We start from the raw sequence: 22,988 nt of genomic DNA on the forward strand, positions 1-22,988 counted from the left end.
TATTGTTTCTCCACCCGTTTCCATCTTACAGTATAGAACACAATTTACTCTCACAGTCAATAAATCAATGATCGATCGTTCGATCGATCAAATCAACCCGCATTTGACTCGTAGCCACATGTACACGTTGTGTAACGTTAACGGCTGTTCAGATGAGTCGTGGGAACTTTTTCATTGTTCTTTCCTGTTGTTGAGAGACGGCTGTTACAGTTTGAGAGGTCATGGTCAACTGCAGGATGGTTTCCTTGTGTTGCTAAGACCTGCTAAAGTTCTTTATCAGACCGCTGGCATAAGACGCTTCTTGATGGACAGTCATCGTCTTGGCTACTTATTTTATCTGGTGTCCTTCAGTCCACATAAACGGTCATAAATGGTGACTCTAGTGTTACTGATGTTAATGCGGAACTCCAGCGGCCCGAAGAGCCGCAAAGCGGAGCACATCATGGCTCGCGGTATTGCCCGTGGCCGGGTAAGCACGACGACGACGTTTATAATAAATTTAACAAATTGACGTCTGTTTTTTATGTGTCTGTCCTCTTATTGATCATGAATTTCGTCATAACACTGTCAAAGTAGCTGTGGATCCACGAGGCAATAGCCGTGTGGATCCGCAGACTACTTTGACGATGTTGTGACGAAATTCATTGTCAATAACAGGACAGACTCATTAAAAACTAACGTCAATTTGTTTTTTTACGATAACAAATTCTCAATTTGTCTGCTCTCGCTCATTCACGCATCGCATAAATTATAAATTCATGTGTCTGTCCGTTTATTGCCAATAAAAATTAGCCAATGAGCAGGCGAAAATTTCTCCAGTTATCGTAAAAAAATAGATAGATTAGATGATATTGCTACATAACCTTGACATGGAAAGAAATTAAGCCCAACTGAAACAGCATGGATTATTTTCAATAAAGAACATGGCTGCAATATTGAACATTGTTGAACAACTTGTTTTAATAACACTTATTAAAACTTCAGAAATTTTACTAGTTGGTATCAACTAAAACTAGTGTCTGCTTTTATTTCCTTGACCCATTCAGTTCCAATGCTTTTGATATAAAAAAATAATAATTACAACTTGATACAGAACAGAACCTCTGATGTCCGTTCATTGTCTATTTACATCATTATCCATCATCCAAGAGTTGTCTCAAGTCAACATCTCAAACAAGGAAGCCACGTGATATTCCGTTTGTAATCCGCCCACCTGTCCATCAGTGTGCACGTGAACGAATAACGTGAAGGAACAACAAGAAACATAATGGTTTTCTGCTAGGAATAACTTGATTAGTTTGATTGTTGCATGGAATGGCATTGCAGGATAATGACTGTCATCATAGCAGACACTTGTTTCAGTGTAAGTGGATCATTAAGTCCATGGAGTTTCTGTTCTTTGTTTTTCCATTAGAAAGTCCACTTTCCTCTTCATCTCCGAGTTGTACAACCTCAGGGCACTTTCATACTTCACTCGTCGCCTTTTTATGGTTGGTTTCTCGTAGTAACGTTTCAAACGGATGTCTCTCGTGATGTTCTCTTGTGTAAGCACACGATTTAAAGATCTCAAAGCCGATGCTACTCCATTTTCTACCATGATCGTGCGAGCGAGAAATCTGTGGTACGCCATCTTGAAAACACTTTACGCATAAGGTTTGCGCATAACATGAACGTTTTTTGCTGACCACTTTCCCCTGCAGGCGCAGAATTGTCGTGGTAAGATGGTGGTGAGTACCAAGTCAAGGCTTTGCGTTGTATATTTTAATCTGTTTCCTCAGATAGACCCATGAGCGCTAATGATATCCCCGTTAAGATGTTTCATAGCCTGAACGCTACTAATCAAAGATCATAATTTGTGTATAGCGTATCGCCTTACAATTCAAGGCCAGTCTGGAAAATTTAACCAATGTAAGGCCTGATGATGAAGACTTTCGTTGGTACTTGAAGGTAAAGTGTTACAGTCTTATGAAACATTCGAATGCGAGACTTGTACAGAGGAAATCGTATATTCAATATTAAGGTTTTTAGTGGGGTGTAAACATCAAACACAGTTGACAATTTGAAGGCATGCATATAAGCTTAAGCTGAATGAATGACATCAAGTCATTGTACAATCGGATCCTTTGTAATCAAGGCATCTGTTATTGGCCATACTTGGTGCCATTCACTTTAGATTAGGTACATGGACAATAATGACTAAAGGTAGAAAATTATTAAGGAATAACATTTGTGTTTTTGTGTGTGTGAGTGTGTGTGTGTGTGTGTGTGTGTGTGTGTGTGTGTGTGTGTGTGTGTTTTGATGTCATATTTATACCACAGTTATTAGAAAGCAACATATAAAGAAAGTTATTAAGACTGATTCCACCCATAGTTCAAGCAATAACTGCAAAAATTATTTATCGGTACTAAAAACCTACTCACAGCATGGTAACTTTTTTAGTACTATTTAAAACATCACACTTTAATTAATTTCTCTGAATGACCCCACTATTAAATTCTCAAGCATTCTCAAAAACATTAATGTCAAACCTCATAAGAATGCTCAAAGTGTGTGTTATTGTGTTTTCAACTAACACGAAACGTCTGTTTTAAATCGAAATGTGGTTAACTTCAAGTACAGTTTTCTCTCATGAGTCAGCTTGAGAAGGTCACAATAAGTTCTTCTTATCTTTATTCGAAACACTACCATGCTACATGTATGAGGTTCTTTTGGTAACTTTATTTTTGCTGTTATTGCTCGAATGTTCTGTGGAAATCATCTTAACTTGCTTCCTGTTTCTCTTTAGTTGCAGTGTCAGAATTGTGGAGAAGGTACTAAGGATTGGGTTTATATGTGTCTATCGGTATGTCCATGGTACATTTCCTTTTTAAAACAATTCAAACTAGTGAATTCTGAAAAGGGATATACCTTATTTACTTGAGTAAGCTCCTCTCTTAAAATTAACACTGAGCACAGAACAAAACTGTGGCTCTCATTTTGAAAACCTGAGCTATAGTCAGGATATCATAAAGTTTGAAGTAGACAGCTGATTCATTGTTAGAGTAGACGGTAGATTTTGTCATCTCTTTTCAAAAAATCAGACAAAATACCCTGCAGGGAAGCAGGTCAACATTAGGAAGTAGATGGCAATTTTCAGTGACAGCCAGCTGTTTTTGATAACTCTGGTTATGGCAGCACTTATTTCAAGAGCCTTAGGCTTTTGTTTTGTGAAATGTGCACTTTTTAAGCCATGACAGTGTTTGCTTCTTTCTCTTTTCTGTCTTTCTTTATCATGCATGTCATTGGAAGTATTCATTTTGCAAAATTTAGATTTTTAAGTATCTGCAACGTATCAGACAATCCAATGAATTTTTTGCCATCACTGCTTGCTGTAAGTTGATATTCAGCAATCCCCATTGTAAACAAAGACAATGATCTGTTTTCACAGTTACAAAGAGCTCATAGTTTGGAGTTTACAGTAGACATTGAATTTCCTTGGATTCTTCCTCTTTTAGGTTATAACTCTCATAATCTAATAAGAACTGTTCTGACACTTAATATTTTCCATATTTCTGCTAGTTTGACTGATTCAATTTTGTTTCGTCTTGTGAAATACATGAACAGTAAGCCCAAGAAAGCACAAAAAATGTAAAAGAACTCACTGAGTTGTTGTTGATGTAGATAATAATTTTAGTAATATTTAATATTTTTCCTAAATTCAGGAAAGTCAGGCAATAAAAGGTAGCAGGGGCAGTGCAAGCTTTGTATCAAAATGTAAATTGTGTGGTCGAGAGAACTCAATGGGTAAGAAAACCATACGTAATTATGAAATAATTGAGTTTTTGATTTATGAAAAAATTTGCTTGTGAGGATGAAATTCTACATTTAGTTATGGTATGGCTAGCTCCATCAGTGGGCAAGATGATTGGCTACACGAGTGGGTAAGATGGCGCCATCTTGACTGCTTGGGATTACCTGCTGTGTCCTGCCAGAAGATAGCATTATTTTTCCATAGAATAAATCCTTTATTGACCAGGTTTGTTTGGTCAAGCTAGCTGGATATTGACATCATTCTTTCATTGCACATTTAAACATTAAAAAAGGAACTTTGCCAATATCTGACCATCATGCCCTCATGCTTGGTTACCAGTAACCTCTATATGTCTTGGAGTGACACTTGTGTGGTGTCTAATGACTTGACTGTTCAATGTGCAAATTATAATGGTTACAGCAATTGAATTTAATCACATAAGTTAATAATAATGATTTATAGGGTAATAATAAACACAAGTTAATAATGCTTTTTCAATGCTTACATGCACCAGTAACCAAAAACTGTTAGATCAGCTTCAGCTTGTAAATCAAGATTGTCTATTTCAGTATACACTGCTGGACTAAACCTGTTTGCCAGTGCTGAACTAAAAAAACTAAATTAACCACTTATGGGCCAGGGTAATTCTTTGCTGACAGTAAAACTGTTGAGCGATTTACCTAACCTCTGTTGAGGTATGAAAAGAGTGCAACAAGACCTCATCTTTGTAAGAAAACTTCTGCCAAAAGAATTTATTATGATTATATGTTTATAATTTCCTTGTGATTGAAAGTTGTAAAACACATTGAGACATTCCTGACAATGTGTTATGCATTTGTAAGGACTAGCTGTTATTATTAATTAAGTTCGAAGTTTTGCCCTTGTAAACAGTGCAAATTCTTATTGCAATTAACAGATATAATAAAAGACAGTATTACTGCATACAAGGTAAATACAAGACTTACCTATGTTAAATATTTACATTTTTTCAGTTTTCAAACGTAATAAGATACCTACAAAGCCATGGTAACAATATCAATTAAGAACTGCTGTCTGCCCAAAATTGATGACTGCAAGCCAGTGCAGGATGACCTCACTTTCAAATCCTACTACTAACAATTACTACAAATTTGCAACATTACTGCACACAGACTTTCTATAGTGAATACTGTTACCCCTCAATAAGGAACCAAGATATTTCCAAGTTAAATTGCTATTACATTAGTTTTATTTTTGCATAGGGCCATTCTGAAAACCACTAGTAATTTAGTACGTAATGTTTTCTTATGATTAATGCTCAGCTTAGAAGTATTTCTATGGATAGTTTTGTTTAATGTTGACTGACAAGTTTTACCAGTATGAAGCTAGTACTGTACCACAATTTTTTGACATGTCAGGCCCTGAATGATTACTAAGTTGAAGTCAGACAACGCATCGCTGATTTTATTTTTTGCCAGGCAGATGATAGCAACAAGTTCAAGACAATGGTAGCATTTGACTGCAGAGGATTGGAACCAGTTGACTTCTCCCCAAGGGTGGGAAGCTTTTTTATAGTTATTACAATGACATAACAGTGACCTTTCAGTAGTGGGGGGGGGGGGGGGGTGGGGGGAAGGCTGCTGAGTGGTAGACTGTTTTTTATTGTTTGGTATTAGATAGAGTAAGAGCTAAGTATTTTCCTTCATACAGCCTGGAGCCCAGCAGCACATTTACTCGCAGTTTTTTTTTTTTCGTTTGTCAGTTACTTAGCCTATGCTCTCATTTGGACAGCCTTCAAATTGCACAACTAATTATGTTGAGTGTGGGTTTCAACTGAGTGTTGTAAAAACCAAAAACCAAAGTAATCACTTTGGCCAATCTCAAAGAAGGCAAACAAACCAGTGAACCAATCAAACCTTGAACAAACAAGGTCAACTAGTGAGACAATCTCAGATAGTGTACAGTGCAATTGATAGCTCTGGCACGGTAGTCCCATAAGTACTCATACCTGCTCGGTTCACTTCCGGTTTGTATCTACCTGGGTAGTCTGCTAGGGCTTTACCCTTTAACAGTGTGTGTGTTTCAAGGTTGTGTTTTCATTCAAGGTCCAAAAATTATGTTCAATTACTGTTTGTCACGACAGCTTTTAAATGTTACTCGGGTGTTTTATGGTGATTTTTGTTCTTTTTGAATTCAATAATATGTTGAACAAACGTGACAATTTAGCTCTTCATGCCAACTTTGTAACTTGATACTTTTGTTTTCTTCACAAAGGTATGTAACATGAAACCCTTGTTTTCTCGAAAACACACGGAAGATGTGCTAGTTTTTGGGGATAAATGAAAGAAAGTTAAATATCTGACAAAGAAATGGAAGAGAAATGATTTTGTTTTTTCTCAAAATGCATATTTTCTTATCACTGATGAACAAGAACTAATTTAATTATCAGATAGTCACGGAATACCACTTTCTTTTTCTGTTGCCACCTTTGTTAATAATAAAGCAATTCAAAAATAATACTAAATTTAATACACAACAATATTAATTGATACAACTGAGAAGCGTTTCAACAAGAAGTATTGAAGGTAACAGCACTACTTGGCCGATATTAGAGAGACTAAGCATGACATTACGACAAACGGCAAAAATGAAACTTTTGCTCTCTGTCTTCAGCTGTCTGTACAGCAGAGTGAAAATTTTTGTATTTGCGGTGAATAGTAGGAGGTATTTTTCTATTTTTGTGTGATTTATTTAGGGATTAGAAGAAAAGGATAAAAAATCAGAGGTAATCTTTGCTGTTTGCCGTCTGCCATAAACGTCATGCTTAAACTCTCTATTATCCTGCATCGGTAAACAAGTCTCCTCAAAGACTGATTAAATTAATTTGTGCCTTCATTGGGTGCCACGGAGTCTGCAGCAATATTTGAGCACTTTCCTGGTTTCTTTTGTCACTAATTTACAATTTGCAGAGTATTGAAGCCAGTAATGCGGGAACTTTTTGGTCTCTCTTACAGACACAATTAAGGCAAGAAATAAACAAGTCACTAAGGAGAGGCTATACATTTCCCTTCTTTATTTAAACCCTGACCAACATACTATTGCAGTTTGAAAACAGCAGATGATATTTGTTGAACCGACCAGTGGTAGGCTTTTGTACGTTATGCTTTTATTTCCCCACTAAAATGCTCAAACAACATCAACAACGAGGTTTATTTGAACTGTAAAATGAACTTAATTTTTGCTCCGCCTTACGCTCCATTTTTTCCACTAAAATGCTCAGTTTCCCCCCCAAAAAAGTCACTAAAATGCTGGGTTAATGCTCATACATGAGGTTTTTTAACATGTTAATAATTTTAACGTTTCAACACAATTAACAGTTCAGAGTGCTTAACAAAAATGTATACTTAGTATAACAAGTTACAGTGCATTTACTGAAACCGCAGCCACCCAGACAGTGAAAACCAATCAGATGGCAGAACTGAAACAATAGATTCCAACATTTTCAGATCCAGCCAATCAAATGTCCCATTTTCAATTCCAGCCAATCAAATGTTCAGTACAAGACAATGAAATTTCAACTTGTTCTTTGTGATGCTTAATAATAATAATAATAAATTGCCAAGCTCAAACCGTTTGTAGTTTCACATGCTTGCAGATTCAAGAAGAATAATGCTACACTCTCTATGGGGTTGTTGGTTGGTTGGAAAATACATGCTGTGTAAGAGTGTGACTCATAAATATATATCGCCAACAGAGTGTGTTGGGTGAATATTGTCGCGGCTGTTTAAAAGAAATCCTTCAAATGATCTCTGAGCAGTTTTGCAGGTTCAAAATATACGAATTGGAAAGGGATTATTTTCAATGTAACTGAAAGGAGCTGAAAGCAAACTTCAAGCAGGAGAATTGAAGAGTTAACGTACTACAAAACTGAATTCTTTGTTCGCAATATCTTCGATTTTTCCATCCAGGGGAAGTTCCTATGCGTTTGTCTTTTGTTTTTGCTAGGGTGATTCTACAGGCTGAGGCTTCGATAGTACAATGTGGAAAAAAAAAAGTCGTTTGAATTTTCATGAAGATGTTATTTCAATAGACTGATAACCCAGAAAGGGAGCTCAAACTCCAAAATGTGGAGCTCCTGAGACAGTGAACGCATTGGTTTTTTCGAGAACTACGTGGTGGACAACCGAAAGGTGTGTGAAAATAGAAACATGCACAGACAGCAGGAGCAGAATTTACTTTGTAAAAAATGTCAAAATCTTTTATCAACCGTAAAAAAAGATATTTTGTGTGGCTGTACTTCACAGCTGGAAAACGGTCAATCTAGTGAGTTTTTCAAGTTCGTAAATGTAAAATGTAACAAGTAAAGTAACACAATATTTTTTAATGCGAAAGTACTAACAGCTTGAGCTTGACAATTTATTAACAGACACCGTAGTTGTGTAAGCATCACAACGTACAAGTTTAGATTTCATTGTTTTTTACTGGGCATTTGATTGGCCGGATTTGAAAATGTTGGAATTTATTGTTTCAGTTCTGCCATCTGATCGCTTTTCATATCCTGGGTGGCCCCGGTTTCAGTAAATGCACTGTAACAACAGCAGATGTTATAGTTTTAATACACCAAAAGATAATTCTCTAAATGATCTGTTGTTCTGTTAATGTCCCCTCTCAGTGATACGTTAGTGAAGAGGTTAAGTCTTCATTTTCTCATAAAAAATAATTTTTATTTCTATTTTCTGTGGAAAACAATATTAATTTTCCGGGAAAATGCCACTAAAATTCTCGAATAATGCTTAATGCTTTTGTTGCACTAAAATGCTTGTAAAAATCTAGCATAATGTACAAAAGCCTACCTGTGAGTAATTCTAAAAGGTACATTTCACTTTTGCACTAAAAAGGGGCAAGTGGTGCTACCTGACATCACATGACATAAAAAACCATGTGGAAACATAGTATATAAAACTAACGATGCTAGAAGGCATGCCTCTTACATGTTGGGTTCTACCATAAGGAAAACCACTCAACATTTCTTTGCTAAATGAAAGACAAGGCCGTACACTGATTTCTGGAGTGCCTGCCACTCAAAGCAAATAAATCCACTGAAAACAACCCTGCCAACTCAATTCCTCCCTAGAATCAAAGAAGAGATGTTGAAGTTCCACGTCAGTTCACTCGCTATGCAATTCAGTCCATAGTGCCTTCGGTACGAAACATTTATTTGGAGGTTCCCATAGTTTCTGTGGTTTGCATAGTACGTCGGGTAGCTATAATAAGCCCGATGGGGGTAGTCAGCATCGATTGTCGACAGCCAATGACTGTCATTATCACTCTTCCTGTATTCAAACTCGGTCGTTATGCAATAGTATATGTCGGCTGTATATGTCATGTTTCGCTGAACATTCATATAAAAGTTAAAAAGGGTCTTGATAGTAGCAGACAAGTCAAGAATTTTAAGAAAACAACAAAACGTTGGAGTTTATAAAAAACGTTTCGACAGAAACTTCTGTCATCCTCAGTTAATCCAAGTACAAAGTGATGGAAGCTAAATTTAAAATAAGTAGAAAATGCTAATTTTGATAAATAGTAACAACAGAGTGAAGCTTCATTCTGCACAATGTCCAGTCAGTCAATGCATCAATCTAGAATAATCACTTAGCTTTAAAACAACATTGTTGAACAATGCTAAACGAGTCTAGGCTGAACTTTTAGAGGTAAAATGCCCGTGAAGTGTCCGCGTATGCTTTAACAGAGGTGTCAGCTGAATGCAGGTTTATTTTACAGTAAATGTAGGAAGAAAATTTAGGGACTCAAGGTGGTATCTGCTGAATAGAGGGTGTCTGCTTAATATGGGGTCCACTTAATACAGGTTTCACTCTAATGCAAATAATCTGATATCACACTGGGAAACAGAAAATCTTTCTTTTTTGAAGCGACAAAGCAGTTGAATTTCTAAGCATAAAGAATTTAATCTTGCACTGCCTGGTTATAAGCCTCTTCAGGCTTGTTGTTTGGTGTGTAAATGCAGCACAGAATTTCTCAGGTATCTCATTTAAGTGTGTTTTCAATGTCTTGTGCTCAGGGTGGATTTGTGGCTGAAGGTGTTGATTCTGGATCAAAGTTCTTGGAAGTGAATTTAACAGAGAAGGTAATAGATCAGCATCCAAGTCATCAAAAAGAACAGACCAAAATATCCTGAACAAAAGCAATTCCAGTTTTCCCCTGGTCATTTGTTTCAACACTATTAGTTGTTTCAAGAGTTTCCAGTTAAGGAAAACCGTTCCCAAGGCAACCTAGCTAATTTAATGTACATTTTCTACTGCAGGACTGGTCTGATTATGATGAGAAAGCTTCAGAGGCTGTTGGAATCTATGAGGTTACTCATCAGTTTCTAAAGCTGTAGTGACTAGCCAGTCATTGAGAATAAACTAACTTATTATCATAGCTGTGAGGACATTGTCCAAACCAATACTCCTGAGGTGACTGGAGTGGTTTGTCATTCCCATGAGAGTACTAGACAAGATTATAAATTTAAAAAAGTAAATAAATTAATTATCATTAGCAAGTGTATAATAAACCTGATATTTGCATTGTCAGTATTGGGCTGCAACTAACGGGTAGCCTGGAACTGAGGCCAATGTGAGGAATCTTTCCAAATACAAATGAAAATAATCTCTTTTTAATGATATTCCCTGGCATAAGCCTCCATTACAAGCTACAATGGGCGACACAAGTGTTGAGACACTTGGCAGTTAAACTTGATTTTCAAGTGTCTTGGACACATTTTCACCCCTCCCCCCCCCCCCCCCCAGACAATGTTGAACTTTCTATTTCGTAGACTGCACAGACCACAGCACCTGCACAACATTGGGGGAACCAGAGAATTAACATTTAACACAAATGTAATGGAACAAGTGCTTAAATATCGAAAAGTGTTATTTCCTAAGTGTCTCAACTACTTTTGTCTCCCATTGTCTGGAGTATATTTATGTAAATTGTGGTGATTTCAGTTATATATCCAACCTCTAGCAAGTTAATTTTTACAAAAGCGACTAAATACGTGGTTCAGAGTGATTTGTGACTAAAGAAAAAGTGACAAGTGTTTTTTTCTCACCAAAATATAGATACAGAGACAAAACCTGGTCTATCCCGTTTCAAAATTGATCCATATTTAACCCTCAAGGTGGTGTTTATCGCTACTTTTTCACTTTTAAAGCATTCAAAGAGTGTCTTTATCACTTTCATTCAACGCAATCCTCCACTATGACACGATAGCTACAAGCTTTTCCCTATTCAGTTGTTATATTTTGGCGAAAAAACAGAAATTATACCGTTCTTTGGCTAAAATCTCTCTGTCTGACCTCAATACAATGGTTTACCATCACAGATGACCTCAAGATGACGTCACAGTAAGGTGTGCATATTGTTTTAATAATGACATTGTACTGATCACATAAAATTTGATATTAACCGATGGTTTAAGTGCTTTTCAACTTTTACTGGGCGAATTTCCAAAGGTTTCCCATTGGTAAACCATTTGTATAGAAAAGTTAATTAATTTATTCTATTTTTAATACTTTACTATTGATAACACATTGAGACCTCATGACACAAAGTTCAAAAGCGTGATAAAACAAGTTATCTTTTGTAATTTTGTCTGCTGAACAGAGTGCTTCAAACACTTAAGTGTGATATAAAAATGATGTCATTACACATGGTAAACTGTCGTCGCTAAAACTGATAAAAACATGCCTTCTGAGCCTTAAAGTTACTTTTATAACAGTGTTTCAATTTAATTGCTATTGTACAAAGTTTGTGCTTCCATTTTCAGTTCAGCTTGGAATAACGATTGTTTAATGCAGATAAATGCAGTTTTTTCCACCAGTAACCACGAGTAACCACCATAGATAACCAAATGATGGTTAAAAGGATACTCTTAATATTGCTTAGTCAATTCGTGGTTACCTGTGGTTGACTGCAGTTATCCACTGATTTTCTCGTACAGCAGTCATTTGAATTACTCCAAGATAGCCTGCTTTGGGAGTACCACTGGTAGTTTGTAATTCAACAATTACTTTATTATCTCATTCCTTTTTCGGAGAGAAATAAGGTGGAGATAACCCACACTCTAAATTGGCGATGTCATGCACGCATGTCACGCAAGATTAAACTTCCAGAAAAGTTTAATCAATTTTCTTCCTTAAAGTTTGTACTGAGTAAGCTTGCCATAATTTTCCCATGAAAAGAACCCAAATCCCAGAATAAAGCAATGGCAGACATTTCAATTGAGTACTACACCAGTTATTGTAGAAAAAAACAAGTTTACTGTTGAAGACAATGGGCGACAGAAGTGTTGAGACACTTGGCAGTTAAATTCAATTTTCGAGCATCTTGGACACATTCACCTTCCCCCCAAACAATGTTGAACTTTCTTTTTCTTAGACTACACAGACCACAGCGCCTACACAACATTGAATTGGGGGGGGGGGGGGGGGCTGGGGTATCAGAGAATTAACACTAGATGCAAATAAAATAGAACAAGTGCTTAAGTATCGAAAAGCGTGGTTTCCTTAAGTGCCTCAGCTACTTTTGTCGCCCATTGTAGTTCCAGTTCAATACTGAAAATACCAAATATGGCCTTTTAAAACACACTAAAAGGTACTCATGATAAAGTGTTTGGATGTTTGAGGAGTGAATTTGCCCTATTATGCTGTTTAAGTAGTTTGAACTCTTGGGTAAAAATGCAAAATCCAAGAAGTGATGCTATGGATTACACACATGGTAACCAGCAACACAAGCTACTGTTAGTTTTGTTGCGTAACCATGCAAAACTGATTTAAATTGTGTACTGTTGACTGAGAGCAGTCTTGTGCAAGAATGTTGTGTCAGGACAGTGAACAAAGTCCATAGTGAGGCCACAAGAACTGTGGAGGAAGGAGTTTTTTGTGCCTTTGTACCTCCCTCTAAGGAACCTGTAGACAAGCTAGACAGAATTTGGATAATCTGCCAGTGTAACAGTAATTTTATTTGCACCATTAAAAGGTGAAATTAAACCTGATAAAGATAAATTACTTTCAGAATGGGTGTTGTGTGACTGTCAAGAGGGTTAAAAATCCTTTTAGTAGATGCTGACTTGTATTCTACTGCAAATACTGCAATCTAATAGGCTTAGCTAAGCAACTATGAAACATTAAAATAATTTGTTGAAAGAACCAAAGAGTTTCATTCTCCAAGTTTAAAATGAATTTAGCCTGTGCATGGTTTTACGAAAAAACTAAATTTAGCACTACTTATATGAAGACAAATTATTGGAAATCACTATTTGAAATTCCACTGAACAATAAGATTATTTGCTCTTGATGTCTATCAACTGATAGTTGACGAGGGTGCAATTATCACACAGAAATCAGGAACGAATAATCTAGCTGTTTTGGTGCAAATCTACTAATCATTCAAAACTTTATCTAAATCCTCTTCACAGACATCTCAAACATGCCAAGAAGAGGCCGTCATTTCATAAACAAGGGCACACTGCTACCCTACTCACTATAAGCGAATCTTTGCTGATGTCATTGTTTACATTTTTCCTCATTAACATACGACTTTGCCCATAGAAGGCATCATGCTAGACATGATTTTACTAGAAAAACTTAGAGCTTGTGAAACATAGTAAGTGGTGAAAGTTTTGGCTCTTTGGGTGTAATATTCGAGGAGAAACTGGCTTTCAAAAACATCAAAATTTTTGTGTGGCAAAAGCGCTAATGAGCTCATACATTCTTTGTAAAATTTTGAGCTTTTAAACCCACATCGGACAAAAAGTACTCAATACATTGCGCTCAAATTCCTTGGGACAGTTAATCATGCCGTGTCCTTTCAATATTCAGTATTAATCTCTTTGTAGCTCCATCAGAAACTGTATCGCTTATGGTAATGAGGCAAATATTGTAAACAAAGATTCTCCTATATATTACAGGATAAATAGCAAGTAGCATAACCAATCAGAGGATGGCATTCATGATAGAACGCTAGTAGATTTGTACTAAAAAAATTAGATTCTTTCTAGATTTCTATGAGGTGATAGTTGATGAGACTGACTGCTAACTCAAATATTTCCTTGTAGACATCTCAAGCTTGTAATCTAATAATGTTAAATGACTGTTAAACAATGGTCACTATAAAATTTATTCAACTGTTGACTTACTCATCCCATGAGCAAGCCAGTGAAGCAAAGTGCCCACAGACAAAAGAAAGTTTAGGCTTTGTTCAATGTGCAATATGTATTATTAGGTAAATGCCATGTTATATACTTTTTGCAAGGGTGGGTTGAATGAGCTTGCCACTCCTCCCACTCTCCCCCCAAAAAATAGAATTACAGTGTCTATCTAACCATTTGGCTTACTTTCTTATAGACTGCTGGCAGTCTGTTTTCCTCTCGAAATTCAGCAGGGGTTATGAGGTGAGACGCTTTAGCCTAAAGGGGAATGGGACGAGACATGAGCATGTCTCACCTTATTCCCTCTCAGCCATACCATCTTTTTGCATTTGCAATAGCTAAACACTCATCTAAGTGTCCCTTAGAGGAAAAAACCGGCTGCCAGCAGACTAACTTCCTCACAAATCACATGCACACATATCACACATATCACCACACCTCAGATTCTGACTGTATTTTTATTAAATATGCATCACATCTAGTACATCATATTTGAAATTTGGAAGCTAAGCTCTACATTATATTGCAAATCACTTTTTCAGTAAGTTACCCACAAATAATGTGTTTAAGAGAAATACTGACAATCTAATATGCAGGCGAATATTGTCAAGTCTTGTTTCCAAAACAATTGAACTGAACACACAGTTTGTCCTAACTGTACAGATCATCATCTCCATCATCGTATAAGTTAGAATTGTCTGCTCCAGAACCACCCTGTCCTCCCCCTTGAGATCCACCTGACTGACTTGGAAACCTGACGAAATAAATATCAAATGTTCACGAGTTAGTGGTACATAACAGATCAACACTGAGATTCAGTTCTTTTGATACTCAAACACTTTGGTTTTCTCTAAACTAAATATGATAGAGTACATGGTCCTATGTCATGCCAGAATGCTTGCCCTTTTCGCGGGACACTCCCCAGCATTTTTCTTGGGTTGTCCTTACAACCTGCAATTTGCAATGTTTACTGCCACCAAGAAGACCACCTCAAGAATCCAGACTGTGTCAAGCCTACACGGTTTCAGCAAACCCTTAAACTATTATCAATTTCAGTGCAATGTGTAAGCCCATGTTTCTAAAAAAATTAGAGTGATTTTCTGGCCAGTTAGGATGTGGTCGTTGCTCATCAAATTAAGACAAGCAAATCAAGTGTTGATAACATGGCCTGTAAGACCACTGACCTGAAATTTCCACCAAATCCACGGCTCTGCTGAAGGGTTTGGGCAAACATCTCATATTTGCGAATGTCATTATCACTGACAGATCTGCGAGCAAATCTCATGGCATCCTCAAAGTGGTCTCTTCTAATCTCTGGAACAGGATCTTCATCCTCAACTTCCTAAATACAGCACGCAATAGTTAATTGAAACCTTAGAAAGTTCTTTTTTTTGCTGATTGGCAAAAAGTATTTTACTGTTGTTTTTAAGGATCTGCGAGAACATCAAGACAATAATTTATTCTCAAGGTTATGAATTTCTTCATTCAGTCAATATTGTATATAAATATATCATTCTTAGGACAAAGTACTGCAGACACTTTAGAGAAATATGGAGTTCTAGGAGATCAATAAGTTTCCCATGAATGTACAGTTGAACCCCGCTATCTCAGGGGAATCAAAAAATAGTTGAAATAGTGGGAGTTTGAAAGAGCTGATAGTAAATGACTGAAGAACAAATCAAAGCGAAATGGTTTTGAGTTCAAAATAACAGGGAATTAGAGATAAAAGAGTTCGAATTACTAGGGTCCGACTTTAAGTAACATAGCACAGGAAAAAAAACACCAGAAGTAATACCAATGAAGGTCAGTTTAGATCCAGTGTTAAACTCACAACTCCAACTGTAGTAAAGAAAGAAACTCTCACCATATCCAGGTCAGGGTTCTCAGCTCTCTCTTTATCTTTTAGAATTTCTTTCTCGATTGACTCTCTGATGGCCAGCTTACAAGCCTAGAAAACAAAGATTAAACCAAAACATTAAGTGTCACTTGCAGTAAATGCACTTGACAATGAAGCTTTGAACATATTCTCTATCTCAAATATGCCCTAAAATGTTGTAAACAAAACTGATCATCTTACCCGCTGACAAATTTCTGTCAAGTCTGCACCACTGAAACCATGAGTAACCTTGGCAACGTAATCTAAGTCAACATCCTGTTGAAAAAATGTACAGTAAGAAAGGAGATGAGCTGAAGTTGGGCAATTGCCTGGAAACATCCACAGCAGTGAGAACAAACTTGGTTCAATATAAGCATTATTACAAACCTTTGAAATGGGAGATTTCCTTAAACATGCCTTGAGAATGGAGACACGTGACTGAAGTGAAACAGAATTTAGAATGATTATCAACCTGAGCACATGAAATCTGACATGAGTGATGCAACTGCATTATATTGCTATTAGCCACCAAATATCATGAATGAAACTCAAGTAACCACATTTCACAATTCCATGGCATATGGCACATACAATTCCAAATCCAACGTGTGCAAGAGTATAATCTACAATTTTATTTTCAGCCTGTATGCAAAGCAATGACCTTTTATTAAATTTCTTCTAGTCTTAAGTCCAATCCTATCAAACTTTTGCTTGGTTGATTTATTTGTAACATGTTGCATGATAACATATGAATATTAGCTAACTGACCGGCTCATCAGGAAGAGGAATATATATCAGTTGATCCAAACGACCTGGTCGTAATATGGCTGGATCAATGATGTCTGGCCTAAGAAATAAAAAAAGGACAATGCTTTTATTTAAAAAAAAAACAAATACTTCACACTGCAGCAAATCCAATATTTGACCATTAGAGAAAACACTACAAACATTTTCTCTGAACTCCAAATTCCATATACCTTGACAGTTTGTGTGGCTGTACCTGACAGATATCACTTCCTACCATTAATTCACAAACCTGTTGGTTGCTCCAATAATAAAGACATTCTTCTTCACATTCATGCCGTCCATTTCAGTAAGTACTTGGTTGATCACGCGATCAGCTGCTCCACCTGAAAACCCAATCGAGAATCTCAACCACTGTAGTGAAATATTAAATTATTGAAGCTTTGATTGTTGGATCAAAGTGTTTCATGATTTAGCTGGGGCTCAAGAGATTACCTCCATCTCCAACATTTCCTCCCCTTGCTTTGGCAATGGAATCCAATTCATCAAAGAACAGCACACATGGAGCAGCACTTCGAGCCTGAGGAAAAAAATTAGAACCTAATATAGTATCTTACCATTTAAATTGTAGCATGTTAGCCATATCTTCAGTTGATAGTTAACTCTCAATAAATGAAGAGAGTAAACTAAAAATTTATTTCACTGGATCTAGTTCAGCAAGGCATAACAGGGGCTAGATATCAACTTCACTGATCAAATTACAATCTCATCATAAAGAAGCACTAACCTTGTCAAAAACATCTCGCACATTGGCCTCGGACTCACCAAACCACATCGTAAGAAGTTCTGGACCTTTGATGGAAATAAAGTTTGCCTGGCACTCATTTGCAATGGCTTTAGCCAAAAGAGTCTTACCACAACCAGGGGGACCATAGAACAGTACGCCTTTGGATGGTGTCATTCCAAACTTAAGGAATTTGTCAGGATGTTCCACTGGGTACTGCACCAGTTCCTGCAGTTCACGTTTAACATTCTCTAAACCACCAATGTCATCCCATGTGGTTGTTGGCACCTCAACAACAGTCTCACGCAGAGCTGAGGGATTGGATACTCCCATAGCATACTGGCAAAACAAATTACAGCAATGATAGTTAAGTTGATGCTGAGGCATTGGGATATTTAGAGGTCAGGGGTATCAATATTCCAGTGCAATAACTTTGGGGACACTTCCAACCTAGTAACACTTACATGTACAGTAAATTGTCACTAAGACCTTTTAAAGCCTTTATACATCAACTGTTCTGAAGGCCAAGATGCATTCAACACTTTTGGTCATAGTTTCCCTACTTCTTGTGCCCTCTATGTTTTCTAGTACAAATGTAGATAATATAAATAATAATGAAGAGAAATAACATGACCAATGGCAGTGTGTATTTTTGACAATATATGCAAGTCCATGGTCAATGGAAAGAAAACTTAACTTGACTTTCCAAATGAAAACAGATCTGCAAGTTGCTTTTCCAAAGCTGTGAACCTGCACAAACATATTTATGACTGGCAGGGGATTGTGCTTTGGGAAACCCAGCCTGTCTTCTACCAAGCACAGTACTCACCCTAAAGTTATCCATAGAAACAGCTAATGAGTCCAGGACTTCTGCATCAATCTGTTCATCTTCCAAATCAATCAAATCCATTTTTTCCCGAATCTGGTGACACAACCAAACATACATGTAAATGCTTCCATTTCATCAGAAGACTTTAAAGAATAATCAGGGCAACTATACCTGTTGAAGAGCAGCCTCAGAACACAGGGAAGCAACATCTGAACCAACATAACCATGTGTTTCAGCTGCAATCTACAATGCAAATAACTGTGAGCATACATTTGATAAATGGCAGCAAACTAACCAGATTAAATGCCCCAACTACCAGCTTGTACCTGTTCAAGATCAACATCATCAGACAGTTTCATGTTCTTTGTGTGTATACGCAAGATCTCTAGACGACCAGTGGCATCTGGTATTCCAATGTCTACCTCCCTATCAAAACGGCCTGAAAGAGAAAGTACACTTTGCATCAACAAACACTGATGGTCTCAATACAATAAAAAAAAAATACAGTTCAGGTCTAACCGAATCGCCGTAAAGCTGGATCAACACTGTTTGGTCTGTTGGTTGCGGCCATCACAATGACATGGGACCTCTGCTTTAAACCATCCATCAGAGTCAAAAGTTGCGACACAATTCGTCTTTCCACCTCTCCATGAGTCTGTAACGTTCATAAATAAATTGGACTTCACTTCAATATTAATATACCGTAACAGGGCTCCATTCTGATGCAACATTCTTTTCTATGAAAATTGCAAGCACTGAGATTTAGCAGTTTCACATGAGTAGCTCTGTATGGGTATTTCCTTCATCATAATCTAACAAGTTTGGTAGCGAAGGTCGTAAGAAGGGCCAACTGAAGCCATAAATATTTGAAAAGTTAATAATTAAAGTTGTCTTACCTTATCTCTCTTGGGAGCAATTGCATCAATTTCATCAATAAAAATAATTGCTGGTGAATTTTTTTCTGCCTCTTCAAAAGCTAATTGTAGAAAAGAGAAAGAAGGTTTACACTCCTAGACAACTAGCAAAGAAGAATAATGTCTTCAAAAGGTGAGAGCAAACATGAATATAACACCTCCAGCACATACCTTTTCTAAGATTACTTTCTGATTCGCCAGCAAGTTTGCTCATGATTTCAGGACCTTAAGAACAGAACAAAATGAACCTTCTCAGACCATGTCATCACTCTCACTAAGTAGCTCCTTTTTGAAGCTCTGTGTATTAGTTTTAATAGAGAGACTAAGATTTAAGTGCAACTTTAAGGATATTTCTTCAGGAATGAACAACAAGTACTAATCAAAATGTGTACTATGATAAATACAGTACGTAAAACACATTCAAAAATAAAGCAATGAGAGAAAAAGGAAGACTGTTTAATTAGCCTCTTAATTCTAAAATTATACAAATTCAGGAACACAACAAATGGAAAACCTAGAAAAAGAAAACCTCACCATTAATAAGAAAGAAAAATGCTCCTGTCTCGTTGGCAACAGCTCTGAGAGAGAAATAAATAATGTTAACAATATAAAAATAAAGTAATTGTTTTGAATGTGTTATAATCCCAAACAATTTATATGACATAACACAAACCTTGCCATAAGGGTTTTTCCAGTTCCAGGAGGGCCATACAGAAGAATACCACGGGGAGGCTACAAAAATATCACAAAGGACCATGTACAGTCAGTGAAAGCATTTGAAATCTAATGTTCACAACAAACAATTATCACTTACCTTAACACCAATAGCCCGAAACAACTGGGGATGCCTGAGTGGTAACTCCACCATCTGAAGGAAATAAAATTTAGTTACTAAAGTACAGTTATCAAAGACCAAAAGTATGGTAGCAAGGAATTACAAAAAATAATTTTCATGTAATCAAATAATAATGGTCACAGACCTCTTTAATCTGAGCCAGTTGTTTTCTGCAGCCTCCTATGTCATCATAACCAACCTCATTGAGAGACTCCTCTTCCTCCTGCACAAAAGAAATATAACCCTTCAGAAACAGCAAATGCTTACAGTGATGGTTGCATAGACTTACTACAACTTATAGCCCAAGGGGGGTTCTAGGTTACAAACTGACCTCTCTCTTTACTGGCTCTCCTTCACAGTGTATCACCGTGTCTGGTGCTACAATGCAGTATGGTGTGGGATCAGTTTCTATCACCTTGAACTCAACAGCTCTCATGCCGCCACGTACAAGGAACATGTCACCTAAAACAACATGTATCAGAATGTAAAACATAAATTTTGCTCAGCTTTGCAAATAACTGGTTTAGTAAAGAGGATAGGGTCACTAACATTTTTTTTGGTTATTATGTTTTGATATTGTTGTTGTTTCAGCTTTTGGGAGAAGACTATAACAAAAGGTCATAAAGTGACTCACTTTAGAAACATAACAGAGTTTTCAATGGAATTTAAAATACAAAAAAGGGGAAAAAGCTATACCCCGCATAATACTGTAGATCTACACAGAGTAGAAGGGCTCACCTTTCCTTATTGGTCTGTAAGCCTCCAAGAAATAAGGCTTCAAGTAGACATCAAATAAATTTCTACAAAAATGAATATGAAAATTTATTGGTTAAATACCAAGGACAGTAAGGCTGTTAGGGGACAAAAATTAGAAACTCCTACCAGACTGCAATATACAAGGTGAGTAATTAGGCTTTTACAAACCCTGTTAACCCCTCCACTGTGTCATCAACAGGAAGAACATGAATCCTTTTACCATATTTGACATCAGGACATGCTTGAACACTGGAAATAAAATACAACAAAGTGTAAAAAAAATATCACAATATCACCCACTGAACCATACTCAACAGAAATACATGTAATAACACGTCCTTTACCTCACTATATCTCCCAGTCTGACTCGGAGGTTCCTCCTCACAACACGGTTCATGCGTATTTTGTCATCAGAAATTGAATCATCAGACAATACAATGCAGACCTAGGAAAATATGGATGGCTTACTACTAGGGACAAATAAAACTTATGTAGCTGGATTTGAGAAAGGTGTTACATACTGTAAATCTTAAGGTGTATCATAAGTTTCCATTTAAAATAGATAAAGAGCTTCTCAAATATAAATGCTATAAACAACACAATGTTATCACAGCAAAGACAAGTTATGATGGATAAAATTAGTTCCCAGTATTTTCCTGGCAAACAAATAGAGCTAAAGCTTAGGTGCCTACAAAACCAAATGAAAAAGTAGGATAAAAAAGTTATGTGGTATTGATGATGTTTTGGCTGTTATTTTTTTCCATTCTACCTTTGCTTTTTCCCTCAACCTTGCAGAGAGGCCATAATGGTAGACATACATGTATGCTTGTGCTCTCTTTCTGATTTAATGACATCACAGGGTTTGCACAACTTATGCCAGTTTACAAATACTTCAATAGTTGGAGTGGAATTAGTAATGGTGGATAGAAAGCACTATCAAACAAGGAGGGAAGTATTTTTAGGGGTTCAAATGCCTGCTTCTTCATTGTATGGTCTTCGGTAAACAACCCTCTTGCAAAACCTATGACATTACAAGGTTTGCTCAGTTTGCCAGAAATGTCTTGCCTTTAGTTCTGGCCAATTTGGGATATTTGAGACCCTAGGATTTCTTTTTAACACTTTTCTAAAAAATTGTACCTTTTTAAAAATTTCAACACTCAAATGCCTTTATATCTGTTAAAAAATATATTTCATTTCATAGGCACTTTCAGTTTAGCCAATTAGACCCCGACACAAAAACAAAGTCTGTCATAGTGGAAAAATATTATACAGGAAGCATCAGCAAATGTGGTTTTTCTCTGTACCCAAGAAGAACCAAATACATTTTACAATTGAATTGTGATCATGAAGTTTTGGCAAATTTAAATTTCTCACAAAGAATTGTCTGTAAAACGTGTCGCAAAATCCAATCTACTGTTCATCATGAATATGCTGAATCATTATTCTTATATCTAACTTACGGTGTCGCGTCTCTTCTTTCCTTTTATCAGAACTGTATCTCCACGAAAGAGTTGTAACTCTTCCATTTTGGCCTGCGGATGAAAAAGCAAAACTGAAAGTAAAAGCGGGTAATGGTAGAACAGAACACACGGAAACACAAAGGAACTGACATAGGATGATCCACTGTGGCTTATTCCTTTTTATACAAACCTGAGACATAGATACCACTGAATTATCATCGTTAATAGCCTCTTCCACCAACAAACGGTTAGGCCGTGACTTGTTCTTCAATATAGCCGTCGCAAGTTCGTCTCTGTCACAAAGAAAAGTTACAGGAAGTGGACCATGCCAGTTACAACTTATGCTTAGAAACGGAAAATCATAAGGTTGAGGATAAATCTAAATACTTCAAATTGATGGGCAACTTATCAGCCTCAAAAATACCAAGCAAAACGAGAACGAAATGTATCAGTTTTTGGGCTGCCTTACAGGGAAGGGAAGACTCGACATTTTTTCAGATTCACTGCCGGTGAAATCATGTCAACTCGATCTGCGGTATAACTCTTTCATAGTGGATTGGGCTTCAAAGATCGGTACATCGAATCAAAGATTATCGTTCAAAATAAGACTAACAAAAATTTATGTATCAATAAATTGATACTTACTGATGTGCCATAACTTTTTGCAGTAGAAATGCACAATGAATCTCTTGTGAAGAAAAACTTTATCTGCTGACTAACTACCAACTCGACTGCGCACGTGCATTAGGGATGACGTTTCTTGTTCCCAGTAATCCTCCTCCAACAGTACGCTGTCAAGAGGATCGTGGG

The 22,988-nt window shown here is 36.8% G+C and overlaps 2 protein-coding genes across 5 annotated transcripts; one reads left to right on the forward strand and one right to left on the reverse strand.

Moving 5' to 3' along the window:
• The first annotated feature begins 769 nt into the window (after positions 1 to 769).
• Positions 770 to 12,984, forward strand: LOC110062374 (CXXC motif containing zinc binding protein-like). 4 transcript variants are annotated; one of them, XM_020769248.2, is made up of 9 exons: positions 784 to 1,363; positions 1,701 to 1,727; positions 1,864 to 1,947; positions 2,787 to 2,843; positions 3,703 to 3,784; positions 4,708 to 4,739; positions 5,249 to 5,326; positions 9,850 to 9,915; positions 10,093 to 12,984. In XM_020769248.2, exons 1-9 carry the CDS (start codon positions 1,310 to 1,312, stop codon positions 10,168 to 10,170), a joined length of 558 nt encoding a protein of 185 aa, XP_020624907.1. In that variant the 5' UTR covers positions 784 to 1,309; the 3' UTR covers positions 10,171 to 12,984. The 4 variants fall into 4 exon arrangements, with proteins under 4 accessions (XP_020624910.1, XP_020624909.1, XP_020624907.1 ...); XM_020769251.2 differs by lacking the exon at positions 9,850 to 9,915 and having other exon boundaries at positions 770 to 1,363; XM_020769250.2 differs by lacking the exon at positions 4,708 to 4,739 and having other exon boundaries at positions 778 to 1,363; positions 5,253 to 5,326.
• A 1,440-nt stretch (positions 12,985 to 14,424) lies between these two features.
• Positions 14,425 to 22,929, reverse strand: LOC110062372 (transitional endoplasmic reticulum ATPase). Its single transcript, XM_020769246.2, has 26 exons — positions 22,824 to 22,929; positions 22,369 to 22,471; positions 22,179 to 22,250; positions 21,063 to 21,163; positions 20,887 to 20,967; positions 20,701 to 20,762; positions 20,294 to 20,424; positions 20,108 to 20,185; positions 19,942 to 19,995; positions 19,801 to 19,859; positions 19,662 to 19,705; positions 19,299 to 19,352; positions 19,110 to 19,189; positions 18,733 to 18,868; positions 18,540 to 18,652; positions 18,385 to 18,456; positions 18,214 to 18,306; positions 17,388 to 17,723; positions 17,096 to 17,180; positions 16,893 to 16,986; positions 16,625 to 16,703; positions 16,244 to 16,294; positions 16,058 to 16,132; positions 15,845 to 15,928; positions 15,165 to 15,322; positions 14,425 to 14,734 (listed from the first exon to the last, which is right to left on the reverse strand). Exons 1-26 carry the CDS (start codon positions 22,832 to 22,834, stop codon positions 14,632 to 14,634), a joined length of 2,409 nt encoding a protein of 802 aa, XP_020624905.1. The 5' UTR covers positions 22,835 to 22,929; the 3' UTR covers positions 14,425 to 14,631.
• Positions 22,930 to 22,988: the final 59 nt, after the last annotated feature.

Source organism: Orbicella faveolata, unplaced genomic scaffold (assembly GCF_042242905.1).
Source record: "Orbicella faveolata isolate gen_17 unplaced genomic scaffold, um_ofav_v1 contig_14, whole genome shotgun sequence".
Lineage (NCBI taxonomy): Eukaryota > Metazoa > Cnidaria > Anthozoa > Scleractinia > Merulinidae > Orbicella > Orbicella faveolata.

Bases quoted from the DNA above. Each gene is read 5' to 3' on its own strand.
- LOC110062374 (XM_020769248.2), top strand. From the start codon at position 1,310: ATGGAATGGCATTGCAGGATAATGACTGTCATCATAGCAGACACTTGT. The intron at 3,785-4,707 runs GTAAGAAAACCA...TGCAATTAACAG, and splicing joins TGGTCGAGAGAACTCAATGG to ATATAATAAAAGACAGTATT. The intron at 4,740-5,248 runs GTAAATACAAGA...ATTTTTTGCCAG, and splicing joins ACAGTATTACTGCATACAAG to GCAGATGATAGCAACAAGTT.
- LOC110062372 (XM_020769246.2), bottom strand. The intron at 18,653-18,732 runs GTTAGACCTGAA...TTTCTCTTTCAG, and splicing joins TCCAGCTTTACGGCGATTCG to GCCGTTTTGATAGGGAGGTA. The intron at 16,704-16,892 runs GTTTGTGAATTA...TTTATTTCTTAG, and splicing joins ATTATTGGAGCAACCAACAG to GCCAGACATCATTGATCCAG.